The 11,524-nt window shown below is 46.9% G+C and overlaps 1 protein-coding gene across 1 annotated transcript; it reads right to left on the reverse strand.

Moving 5' to 3' along the window:
* Window positions 1–1,577: 1,577 nt before the first annotated feature.
* On the reverse strand, window positions 1,578–9,872 carry LOC308184972 (uncharacterized protein; the record flags this gene model as incomplete). The annotated part of the gene is made up of 2 exons (XM_080572518.1): window positions 9,428–9,872; window positions 1,578–2,545 (listed from the first exon to the last, which is right to left on the reverse strand). Exons 1-2 carry the CDS (start codon window positions 9,504–9,506, stop codon window positions 1,578–1,580), a joined length of 1,047 nt encoding a protein of 348 aa, XP_080428644.1. The 5' UTR covers window positions 9,507–9,872.
* Between the last annotated feature and the right edge of the window lie 1,652 nt (window positions 9,873–11,524).

The following is an 11,524-nucleotide window of genomic DNA, read 5'->3' on the forward strand; positions in this document are numbered from 1 at the left end:
CACATTGGCTAGCCGCCAGTCAACTGGGACCTCCCCCGATAGCCAGGACTGCCGATAAATGATGGAAAGCGGCTCGGCCAGCTCCTCTGCCAGTTCTTTCAGTACCCTCGGGTGCATCCCATCCGGCCCCATTGACTTGCGCACATCCAAGCTCCGTAGCAGGTCGCCAACCATTTCCTCATGGATAGCGAAGGCCACATCCTGCTCCCCATCCCCTTCCACCAGCTCAAGGCACTGGGTATCCAGAGAACAACCGGTATTGCCGCTAAAGACTGAGGCAAAGGCGGCATTAAGCACCTCAGCCTTTTCCTCATCCTTAGTAACTAGGTTTCCCCTCGCATCCAGTAAAGGATGGAGATTCTCCTTAGTCCTCCGTTTCGCGTTGATATATTTGTAAAAGGATTTTTTGTTGTCTTTAACGGCAGTAGCCAGGTTGAGCTCCAGATGAGCTTTGGCCTTTCTAATTTTCTCCCTGCACAGCCTCGCTACATCCTTGCAGTCCTCCTCAGTGGCCCGCCCTTTTTTCCAAAGATTATAAACCCTCTTTTTCCTGCTAAGCACAAGCCGCAACTCTCTGTTGAGCCAGGCCGGTCTTCTTCCACGCTGGTTCGTCTTTGGGCACGTGGGGACGGACCGCTCCTGTGCCATCACGATTTCCTTCTTGAGGAGCGCCCAGCCTTCCTGGACTCCTCTGCCCTTCAGAACCGCCTCCCAAGGGACTCGGCCAACCAGCGTCCTGAGCAGCTCAAAGTCAGCCCTCCGGAAGTCCAATACAGCAGTTTTACTGGTCCCCTTCCTGGCCTCGCCAAGAATAGAGAACTCTACCATTTCGTGGTCACTCTGCCCAAGACAGCTTCCGACCACCACATCTCCCACCAGTCCTTCTCTGTTTGTGAAGAGAAGGTCTAGCGGGGCACCACCCCTGGTAGGTTCACTGACCAGCTGCGTCAGGAAGCTATCTCCCACGCTCTCCAGAAACCTCCTAGACTGCTTTCTCTGTGCCATGTTGTGTTTCCAGGATATGTCCGGGAAGTTGAAGTCCCCCACGAGGACAAGCGCCGACGATTTTGCAACTTCTGTCAGTTGCCTATAAAACTCCTCATCCGTCTCCTCATCCTGATTCGGCGGTCTATAACAGACCCCGACCAGGAAGCTAGCCTTGCCGGCCTTCCCGCGGATCCTAACCCACAGGGATTCAACCTTATCATTCCCAGCCTGGAGTTCCACAACATCAAAAGATTCTCTAATGTAGAGGGCCACGCCACCACCCCCTCTGTGCTGCCTGTCCCTCCTGAAGAGCCGATAGCCAGGCATTGCAGCACTCCAATCGTGGGAGCGGTCCCACCACGTCTCCGTGATGGCAACCAAGTCGTAGCCTGCCTGCTGCACGATGGCTTCCAGCTCCTCCTGTTTGTTACCCATGCTGCGTGCATTAGTGTAGATGCACTTCAGCTGGGCCATCGCCTTCTTCCCCGGCCTAGCCATTGTTTCCCCTGGCACAGCTCCAACAAGCCTTGTTTGAGCCCCGTCCCCCTTCTTACCTAGTTTAAAGCGCTCTCTATGAGTCCCGCCAGCTCCTAGCCTAGGATCCGTTTTCCCCTTGGAGATAGGGACCCGTCTGGGGCCATCAGGCCGGGTGCCGAGTAAAGCTCCCCATGGTGAAAAAACACAAAATTTCTGTGCTGGCACCAGCCTCTGAGCCACCTATTAACCACATGAGCTTTCCGTGTCCTCTCCGTGCCTCTCCCTTCCCCCGTAGGGATAGACGAAAACACCACCTGCACTCCCGCTCCCTCCACCAATCGTCCCAGCCCCCTATAGTCCTGTTTGATAGCCTTGAGGCTTCTCTTTTCAACATCGTCACTGCCAGCCTGGACTATCAAAAGCGGGTAATAGTCAGAGGGGCGAACCAGGTTTGGAAGCTTCCTGGTAATGTCTCTGACCCTGGCCCCAGGGAGGCAGCAGACTTCCCTATGTGTGGGGTCAGGCCGACAAATAGGGCCCTCCGTTCCCCTGAGGAGGGAGTCGCCCACAACAATCACCCTTCTTTCTTTCTTGGTGGAGGCAGTCCTGAGGCGTGGAGTCAACTTCCTCACCTCAGGCATCCTCCTGGGTAGGCTTCCTACCTCATCCACACCCACCGGTCTCTCCAGCTCCAGGGCCTCAAACCTATTGTTCAAGGGCACCTGGGAAGGCGGCACCGGAAGGGGAGGGCATCTCCTGTGAGGTCGAGCAGGGACCTGTCTCCATTCCTCCTCAACTCGCAGGTCCCCTCCCTCTGCCCGATGGTGACAGGGCAGGGGGTCCACCCCCCTTTGGAGCGTCTCACCCTGGTCCCTCTCCCTCTGGTCCTGCAGGGAGTCGCTCCACCAGTCTATCTCCCGCTCGCACTCCCTGATATCCCTCAACCTCTGCACCTCCTCCTTGAGCTCCGCCACCATGCGGACCAGGTCGTCCACCTGCTCGCACCTCACGCAAGCAGTCTCTCTGCCTCCTGCCGATGGCAGCAAGAGGCTCAGACACTCCCCGCATCCGGAGACCTGAACTGCCTGTAAGAAATGGTCCAGCAATTCGTGCCACTAAGGGGTTTTGAAGGGTTAACATTGAGGCCTGGGTTTAGGCGAGAAAAGAACAAAGGGATTTCTTCGGAGAAAAACTGCTGACTTTGCACGGATGTGCAGTAACTTCTGATAGCCGGCCAAGAGACCACTAGATAAGGAGGAAGAATAAGAGCCTTCCTGTCTCCCTGTCTCCCTGGACCACGAGATAAGGAGGAAAATATGAGCCTCCCTGTCTCCCTGTTCGAGCGGCCCCTGAGAAAGTAACAGAGACTGATAAGCAGGCGACATCGGATTTGGGAAACCAATTATAATAACCCTGCCTCTTCTAGAAGTAGTAATAAATATGTATTAGCCTAGGAGTATAAAAAAGTAGATGCCTTACGTAACGGGTGTGCGTCCCGGTGGAGCAGAGACTCCCGGCGCACCCAGCGCTGTTTGCTTGCCTCTATTCGTTTAATAAATTGTAAACTCTGATTGTAATCCTATTTGGGACTCAGTCATTTATAACAATTGGGGGCTCGTCCGGGATGGTCTTGGTTCCTGAATTCTGACTTGATCTAGGAGGGGCGCCCCCACCATTTGGTGGCTCCTGTTCGAGTCAGGTCGGGGCTAACACCATCCTGAACCTGAATAAGGGCAAGCAAAGATTTAGATTTTTTTATGAGCTCCCTTTGCCGGCTGCAGCACTATATTTTGCCCGTAATTCTGCGCGCGAAGATCCGAACGAAGACGACGGAGTCGTAAGTATTTAATGTGTATACCGTTCGGTTGGGTGGGATTCGGTTGCCTGTGTGTGTGAGAGTGTGATTGAGACGGAACGTAGTTCCGAAGCGATTGTGGAGGTCTTCTAACCGCGGTTCCAATCTCCCGCGAGGGACTTGGCCGGTGAAGGACCGAAGCGATTCCTATAGGATTCGTGGGTGGGTGATAGGTCCTAAACCCCCTGCAAGACACTCTCACTAAGGCAACCAAGGGCTGTAGGAATTGCCACAGTAAAATTCCTAGATGGGTCAGACAAAATTGAAGACCCGGGACCAGAGAAAAGGGAGCAAATTACCAGACATACCACCAGAAAGTCCATTAGGGATAATGATTAGAAATTGGAACGATAGGGGCCCCAGAAAAGGAAAAAGCAAAGTAAAAATGATTCAGTATTGTATGATAGAATGGCCAAAGGAGCCTTTAAGACCACATGTCTTTTGGCCTATTTTCGGATCTTTTGAAGACTGGGTTTGCCAGGCTTTAAATCTACATGTTAACTCAAAGGAACCTTTTAGCCAGGAGGAAAGTGATTATGCAGGATTATGGATCAGGATCTCACGTCCTTTTCCAGCCTCAATATTTACACTAAAAGCAGACGAGAAGTTTGACGAAGAAGAGAACAAAAAAATAAAAAATAAAAAAAAAAAAGGAAAAAGAAAAAGATGATGAATGGGAGTCATTGGATAACCTACCACCTCTATATCCTAACAATCCACCCCCGGTGGTGCATCTTGTAATCCTGTTTTGTTCTTAAATGTTTTGACTGTGTCAAGGAGGAAGGTGGGAGCATTATCTAAGTAACAGTTTAGAAGTTTGGGTATATTCGCGGTGGTGTTTGGTCAGTTTCCCAAGTATCGGGGGAGGGGGGCTGACTGATTATCAAAGTGGTAGAACGGAGAGTCACTTCTTTGGTGGTTCGGGCCTGAGCTCTGGGAATTTGGTAAGAAGGGGGAGAGCGAATTTGTTTAGGCCTCAGTACCTTTTTAAACCCCCATCTTGACGGATACACAGGAGTGATTCCTTGTTTTGTGTAGGCTTACTAACAAAGTGCATGAGAAAAATTAGCATTTGGCTTGAAATTCGGTCTTATTGAAATGTAAATTTTGTGGAAAAGGTGTTATTGTTTGTCTAGAAGACAGAAGGCTGAGTGCTTCAGGTGTTTTTCCGAAGTCCTGCGGATTTATGATTGGAATGGGGCTCATTAATAATCTGAAATAGTAAAGTTTGTATGTGGAAAGAAGAGTTTAATCCCAGAGAATTGGGACATTTGGGAAGAAGATTAGGAAAAGATAGTAAAAACCTGCAATAAAAAGGTTTGCGTGGAAATTGAAACAAGGGACAGTAACTAATATAAATAAATAAAAGGGAATGGGAAATCAAGGAAAAGGGGAAAATCCAAAAAAAAAAAAAAAAAAAGACGTCCTAAAAAAGAAAAAGCCTCCTTGGGTGCATATTGGCACATTGGAAGGATATTGTTAGAAATGGGGGCACAGAAAGCAAGAGGACCTTCACTAAGTATTGCAATCAATGGTGGCCACTATATAAACTAAATGGCCACTTTATGGATCAATCGACTATAACAGTGTCTTGCAATTAATGTTTTTGAGGAGAGAAGGAAAATAGGATGAAATGTTGTATAGTGATATGTTGTTTCAGCATGTTGGAGGGAAAAGGTTTGGAATTAAGTTGGCCCCTGACTGAGCCTTTGGTGTTGGCATTAGAAAAGTACGGGCTGGAGAAAGATAAAGGAAGTGTTAAAAGGGTTGTTGAAGGTGTTAAAGGTTGTGTGGCATGTAGTATTTAACAGAGCTGTTTGAAGTTGAATGAGCAGGGAAAGAGGATGTAGGAATGTTAATAGTTCCGTCTCAACCCGAGGCTGAGATCTCTAAATCGCGGGTGTGAGCCCTCTGGGGCAGGGGGACCGTGATGGGTCCGAGAGAGTTGTCGTGGAAACAGAAAAGCAGCTAACTCTTGAAACAACCTGAGTTCCTGTGTGAGCTCAGATTGCCAATGGGACCGCTCAGGGAACTTTCAACGATTGCATTCCCCTGACCGACCCCCTCACTGAGACCCTAATCACCCCGGAAATTATGTAAATACTAAAATCTGGTTAAATTGGCTATTGGGAATTGAGAATCTGTTCCAACAAGGTCCAAAAGAAACCCCTATGGAATTTATGGAATTTTTGAATTTCTGGACCAACTTTGAAATGCATTGAAAAAAAAAAAAAAAAAAATGGACCTGGCTTAAAAAAAAAAAAAAAAAAAAAAAGAGAGAGAGGCAACTGGCTAGCCTCTTTCCAGGGCAATCAGCCCCTGATATCAGAAAGAAATTGTCTTAGGCTGCAGGACAAACTTACAACAGTCAGGAATGATGGGGACCTGGGGCATCTACCCTAGCAGGTCCACTAGTTGAAATAAAGCTAGGAAACGAAGACAGAGGCTTGAATTTTTTGTTGGTTATGGGAGCTTCTTTCTCTGTGTTAATTAGGCTGTAAATGTAATAGGAGCAACATATTCAGTTAAATAGTTTAAAAGGACGATTAGGAACTAAGACAACTACAATAATTGGAGCCACAGGGAAAGAGGAGGAAAGGCCATTCTTACAACCCCTTGATTTGCGTTTTGGGGGTAAGGAACTAACCCATGAATTTTAGTATGTACCAGAATGCCCGATGCCACTCTTGGGACGGGATCTATTAGCCAAATTAGATGCAACAATAACCTTTGAGGATGGAGAATTAATAATGAAGGTACCTGAGTCCAAAGTAGGCCAAATCCTAATGATCAAAGATAAACCCTTTGTTAATATTCCAAGAGAAGTAGAAAATGCAGTTATAGCAACAGTACGGGAAACAGATGTACCAGGGAAGTCGAAACTGGCACAACTGGTAAAGGTGGAATTAAAGGAAGGAGCCAAACCTGTTTGAATCAAACAATATCCACTTAAGATAGAAGCTAGGCACAGGAATGGTGAAAATTATTGACAAATTTCTCAAATATCAGATTCTGGAAGAATGTAAATCGGAATACAATACTCCAATTTTTCCAGTAAAGAAGCCGAATGGCGAGTATAGATTTGTACAAGATCTTAGAGCAATAAATGAAATAACAAAGGATATTCACCCGGTAGTAGCTAATCCTTACACATTGTTAACATCTGTGAAAGGGAAATATAAATGGTTTACCGTGATAGATTTAAAGGATGCCTTCTTTTGCATACCTCTTGATAAAGATAGTAGAAAATTATTTGCCTTCAAATGGGAAAACGTATTGAAGTTTTTGGACCACATATGGTAACAACCGTTTTGGAACAAAGGGGGGGGGGCACTGGTTATCACCCAGCTGGATGGTGAAATATCAGGCAATCCTAACTGAACAAGATGACATAACCTTGAAAACGACTAACCTGTTATATCCAGCAGTATTTCTAGGAACTGTTCCAGAAGAAGGACCGTTGGAACACAGTTGTGTGCAAATAATCGAACATACGCCAGCCACAAAGATTTGAAGGATGTACCCCTTGAAAGGTATTCAGTGGGAATACCACACTCCGTGGCACCCACAAAGCTCAGGGAAAGTAGAAAGGATGAATCAAACAATAAAACAACAATTGGCTAAGTTAATGATCGAGACACAGCTGCCCTGGACGAAATGCTTACCATTGGCACTTTTAAACATAAGAACTAAACCACACAGTGAGACTGGATTATCATCATATGAAATGTTATATCGTATGCCTTATTCTCAAGGGATGCCCCTAGGGAACAATGTAGTTGAGGATCATAGTATCCAGAAATACATAATTACCATTGGAAGGAGATTACAGGAGATAAGATAAATTGGGATGATGACTCAGACACCACCTTTAGGATTTGCTATTCATAAAATACAACCAGGAGACAAGGTCTTAATAAAAACCTGGAGAGAAGAATCATTGAACCCCCGATGGGAGGGACTGTACCTTGTTTTACTTACTACTGAAACAGCTGTGAGAACAGCAGAAAGGGGTTGGACCCACGCATCCAGAATAAAAGGACCAATAACTACCGAAGCCTGGAGGGTTGAGTCCACTCCTGGGGAACTGAAACTGAGACTAAAGAGGAACTGATATCCCAGCAATGAGGTTCTGCATGAATTAAGGGCACTGGATAAAGAGGACAAGGCTGAAGGGAGGAAAGGGAGAAGGCAAGACCGGGGTAGGACCCTCCACTGCGGTGTGTATGGTCTACCGAGGGAGGCAACCCCTATGGGTATTGACCGCCGAGTGAGAGTGCCTCGACCGGACTTCTCCCACACCAAGATCAGTTTGTCCTGAGAAAAATAACATGAGAACCTTTTAAACCCATAATAAAATTGTGATTAGTTTTTCCAGGAGCTGGATCACCCTGAAGGGCTGAATGGTAACACAAGCTCTGAAAGCGGGCCCAACCCCATGATTGAAGGCGCTTCCCACACTCTCAAGATTGGACGGCGAAAAAGGCTTATAATATGACAGGTCGCCAAAGAGAACTGAATTGTGACTGTAAGTGGAAACCCAACATGGGAGCTTGGAAGCGTGCATATACGAGTACAAACGGGGCAGACATTGTAACAGGACCACTCGGTAACAAGGACACTCTGTATTATCACGCCCCAAAGGGTAAAGATGGATGGGATGGTCATTTTCCAAACGGGACGTGGGCCCTAAAGGGACATTATTGGGTGTGTGGCAAACATGCTTACAAGAGGCTACCTGGAAACTGGTCGGGAATATGCTATGGGGGGTACATAAGACCCTTGTTCTTTTTATTGTCACAAACACAAGGAAATCATTTAGGAATAAGATTATATGATGACCTGAACAGAGTAAAACGATCTATCGATACTTCCTTATCCGGGGATAGTGCCCAAAAATGGGGAAAGGATGAATGGCCTCCTGAAAGAATCATACAGCATTATGGGCCAGCCACCTGGAACCCGAATGAGTTGATATCAGGAGCCCGAGAACCTATTTATAATTTGAACCGAATAATTAGGTTGCAAGCTATCCTCGAAGTTGTAACAAATCAAACAGCGACAGCCTTGGATCTTTTGGCTGACCAATCCACTCAAATGAGAAATGCTATATTCCAACATAGAATGGTCTTAGACTATTTACTAGCAGAAGAAGGGGGAGTATGTGGAAAACTGAACGATTCTAATTGTTGTCTACAGATTGATGATAATGGAAAAGTGGTCAAGCAGATAACAAAGGAAATTAGAAAGCTAGCCCACGTCCCAGTACAAACTTGGAAGGGTATGGATTGGGATTTCTTTTCATGGTTGCCTGGTGAACCATGGGTTAAAAGGATGCTGTTTTTATTTTTATGTGGTGTAATGACATTATTGTTTATACCTTGTATGATACCTTGCTTTACGTTGTTGATACGGCGAGTAATAAATAGCACCCAATTTGTGATGACTTCAGTGGAGAGAAAAGGTGACGTGTCGATAATGATGCTTAAGAAGTGGACACCCCGAGAACTGACTGATGAAATCCAATTGTTACTGACAAAGGTTGAAGGAGAGACACGAATTGATGATTAAAAAAAAAAAGGGAGGAATTGTAAGAAATGGTCCAGCAATTCGTGCCACTAAGGGGTTTTGAAGGGTTAACATTGAGGCCTGGGTTTAGGCGAGAAAAGAACAAAGGGATTTCTTCGGAGAAAAACTGCTGACTTTGCACGGATGTGCAGTAACTTCTGATAGCCGGCCAAGAGACCACTAGATAAGGAGGAAGAATAAGAGCCTTCCTGTCTCCCTGTCTCCCTGGACCACGAGATAAGGAGGAAAATATGAGCCTCCCTGTCTCCCTGTTCGAGCGGCCCCTGAGAAAGTAACAGAGACTGATAAGCAGGCGACATCGGATTTGGGAAACCAATTATAATAACCCTGCCTCTTCTAGAAGTAGTAATAAATATGTATTAGCCTAGGAGTATAAAAAAGTAGATGCCTTACGTAACGGGTGTGCGTCCCGGTGGAGCAGAGACTCCCGGCGCACCCAGCGCTGTTTGCTTGCCTCTATTCGTTTAATAAATTGTAAACTCTGATTGTAATCCTATTTGGGACTCAGTCATTTATAACATGCCGCATGTTTGGGCGGGCAGTCGGTCTGGGTGTGTACTGACTTCCTAGAGAAAGCACCGTGCCTGGTGGAGACCATTGCCGCCCAGCTGACGGGAGAGTGCCGTTGGAGGAGTTGTCCCTATGGGCGGGTGTGAGCGCTCCACCCTTCCTGCCCGCGCTAACTGCCTCGCTAACTGCCGCGTCACTCCCTGTTTGCCGGCACTGGTCGCCGCGCTCCTGGTCGCTCGCGCTCCCTAAGGGCTGCCTTTGAACGGCCGGGGGGAGGAGCTGTCGCTGACGCTGCTGGCTCCGCCTACGCCTCGTCAGCCTCCCTCACGAGGGCTGCCGGTGCCTGGCGGCTCCCTCACGTAGGCTCGATGCCCGAAAAATAGCCCTGCCTGTCCCGATCCCGCGCTCCGTTGCAGCACGCGTCTGCCCCGGAGCCGGTCGCCTCGGCAAGTGTGTGTGGAGTAGTAACTATCAGACGACCCCCAAAGGTTAATTTTCTGCTTTCTTCCACCAGATTAGCAGTTGCTGCTCTAGCTTGAATACATCCAGGTCATCCACTGGAAACTGGGTCCAGCAGTTTAGACAAATAAGCCACTGGTTGCCGCTTATCCCCCTCACTCCTGGGTCAATACTCCCAATGCTGCTCCCCGATCCAGAGTAGCAAAGAGATAAAATGGCTTATTTAATGCGGGAAGAGCTAAGACTGGTGCTGTGATTAAGCTCTGCTTCAATTTTTCTATTATCTCCTTTTCCTCTTCTGTCCATTCAAGTATATTAGGCTACTCCTCTAATAATTCAAGATACAACCCTTTTGTCTTCTCAGCATATGCTTATATCCGTAATCAACAATATCCCATTAACCCCCAAAACTTTCTCAGTTCTTTCTTAGTTTTGGGTAGGGGTAGCTCAACAATTCCCTCAATCCTCTCTGGATTTATTCTTCATTTTCCCTCAGAGACTAGATGCCCTAAATACTTGACTTATCTTTCCACATACTGTAATTTATTTTTCAATACTCTCAAGCCCTGATATCCCAGAAAGTTGAATAGCTTGCTAGTGGCTTCCTTCACAATTGTTTTCTCCTGTCCTGACGATAAAAGATCATCTACGTATTGTAACAGTAACACCCTCTCTGGAGGTTGGAATTGCTCCAAAATCTGTTCTAGAACTTGCCCAAATAAATTTGGTGGCCCTGTAAACCCCTGAGGTAAAACTCCATCTGTATTGTTGCTTCCATCCCATTTCAGAGTCTTTCCACTCGAAAGCAAGTATATCTTTGCTCTCAGGGTCTGAGAGCTCCCCGTTAATAACACCGTTATTCCAGTCTAACAACTTACTATTTGAATGCCAAATTTCATTATCAAATCCTTTCCCAACAAGTTAGTCCCTGCCTCGGGTGCATACAATAATTGCCCAGTGATGATTCTATCCCTAGTCTCAGTTTGCTGTCCACAAAAGCGGCACTGTTATCCCAGTCCCTTCTACCCCTGTCACCTTTAGGGTTTCATTAGTTAATTTAAGCCCTGATACTTTATGGGCCAGCAATGACTTAGTTGACCCAGTGTACTGGGTTTTGTTGTGATTTAACCCAGCCGGCGGCTAAGCATCACACAGCCGTTCGCTCACCCTCCCCCCTCCCTCTCTGGGATAGGGGAAAGAATCAGGAGAATGAAGCCTGTGGGTTGAGATAGAGACAGTTTATTAAGACAGGAATATAATAATAACAATAATAATAATAATAGTGATAATGATAATAGTATTAATAATAATAATGTGTAAGAAACAAGTGATGCACAATGCAATTGCTCACCACCCGCTGACCGATGCCCAGCCTATCCCCGAGCAGCCGGCCCCCCACCCCGGCTAGCCACCCCTATATATTGTTTAGCATGACGTCAGATGGTATGGAATACCCCTTTGGCCAGTTTGGGTCAGCTGTCCTGGGTCTGTCCCCTCCCAGCTCTTGCTGCACCCCCAGCCTGCCCGCTGGCAGGACAGAGCGAGAAGCTGGAAAGTCCTTGGCTTAGTGTAAGCACTGCTCTGCAACAATTAAAACATCAGTGTGATATCAACATTCTTCTCATCCTAAATCCCAAACATAGCACC

Source organism: Anser brachyrhynchus, assembly GCF_964034855.1.
Source record: "Anser brachyrhynchus genome assembly, chromosome: W".
NCBI classification, from domain to species: Eukaryota; Metazoa; Chordata; class Aves; order Anseriformes; family Anatidae; genus Anser; species Anser brachyrhynchus.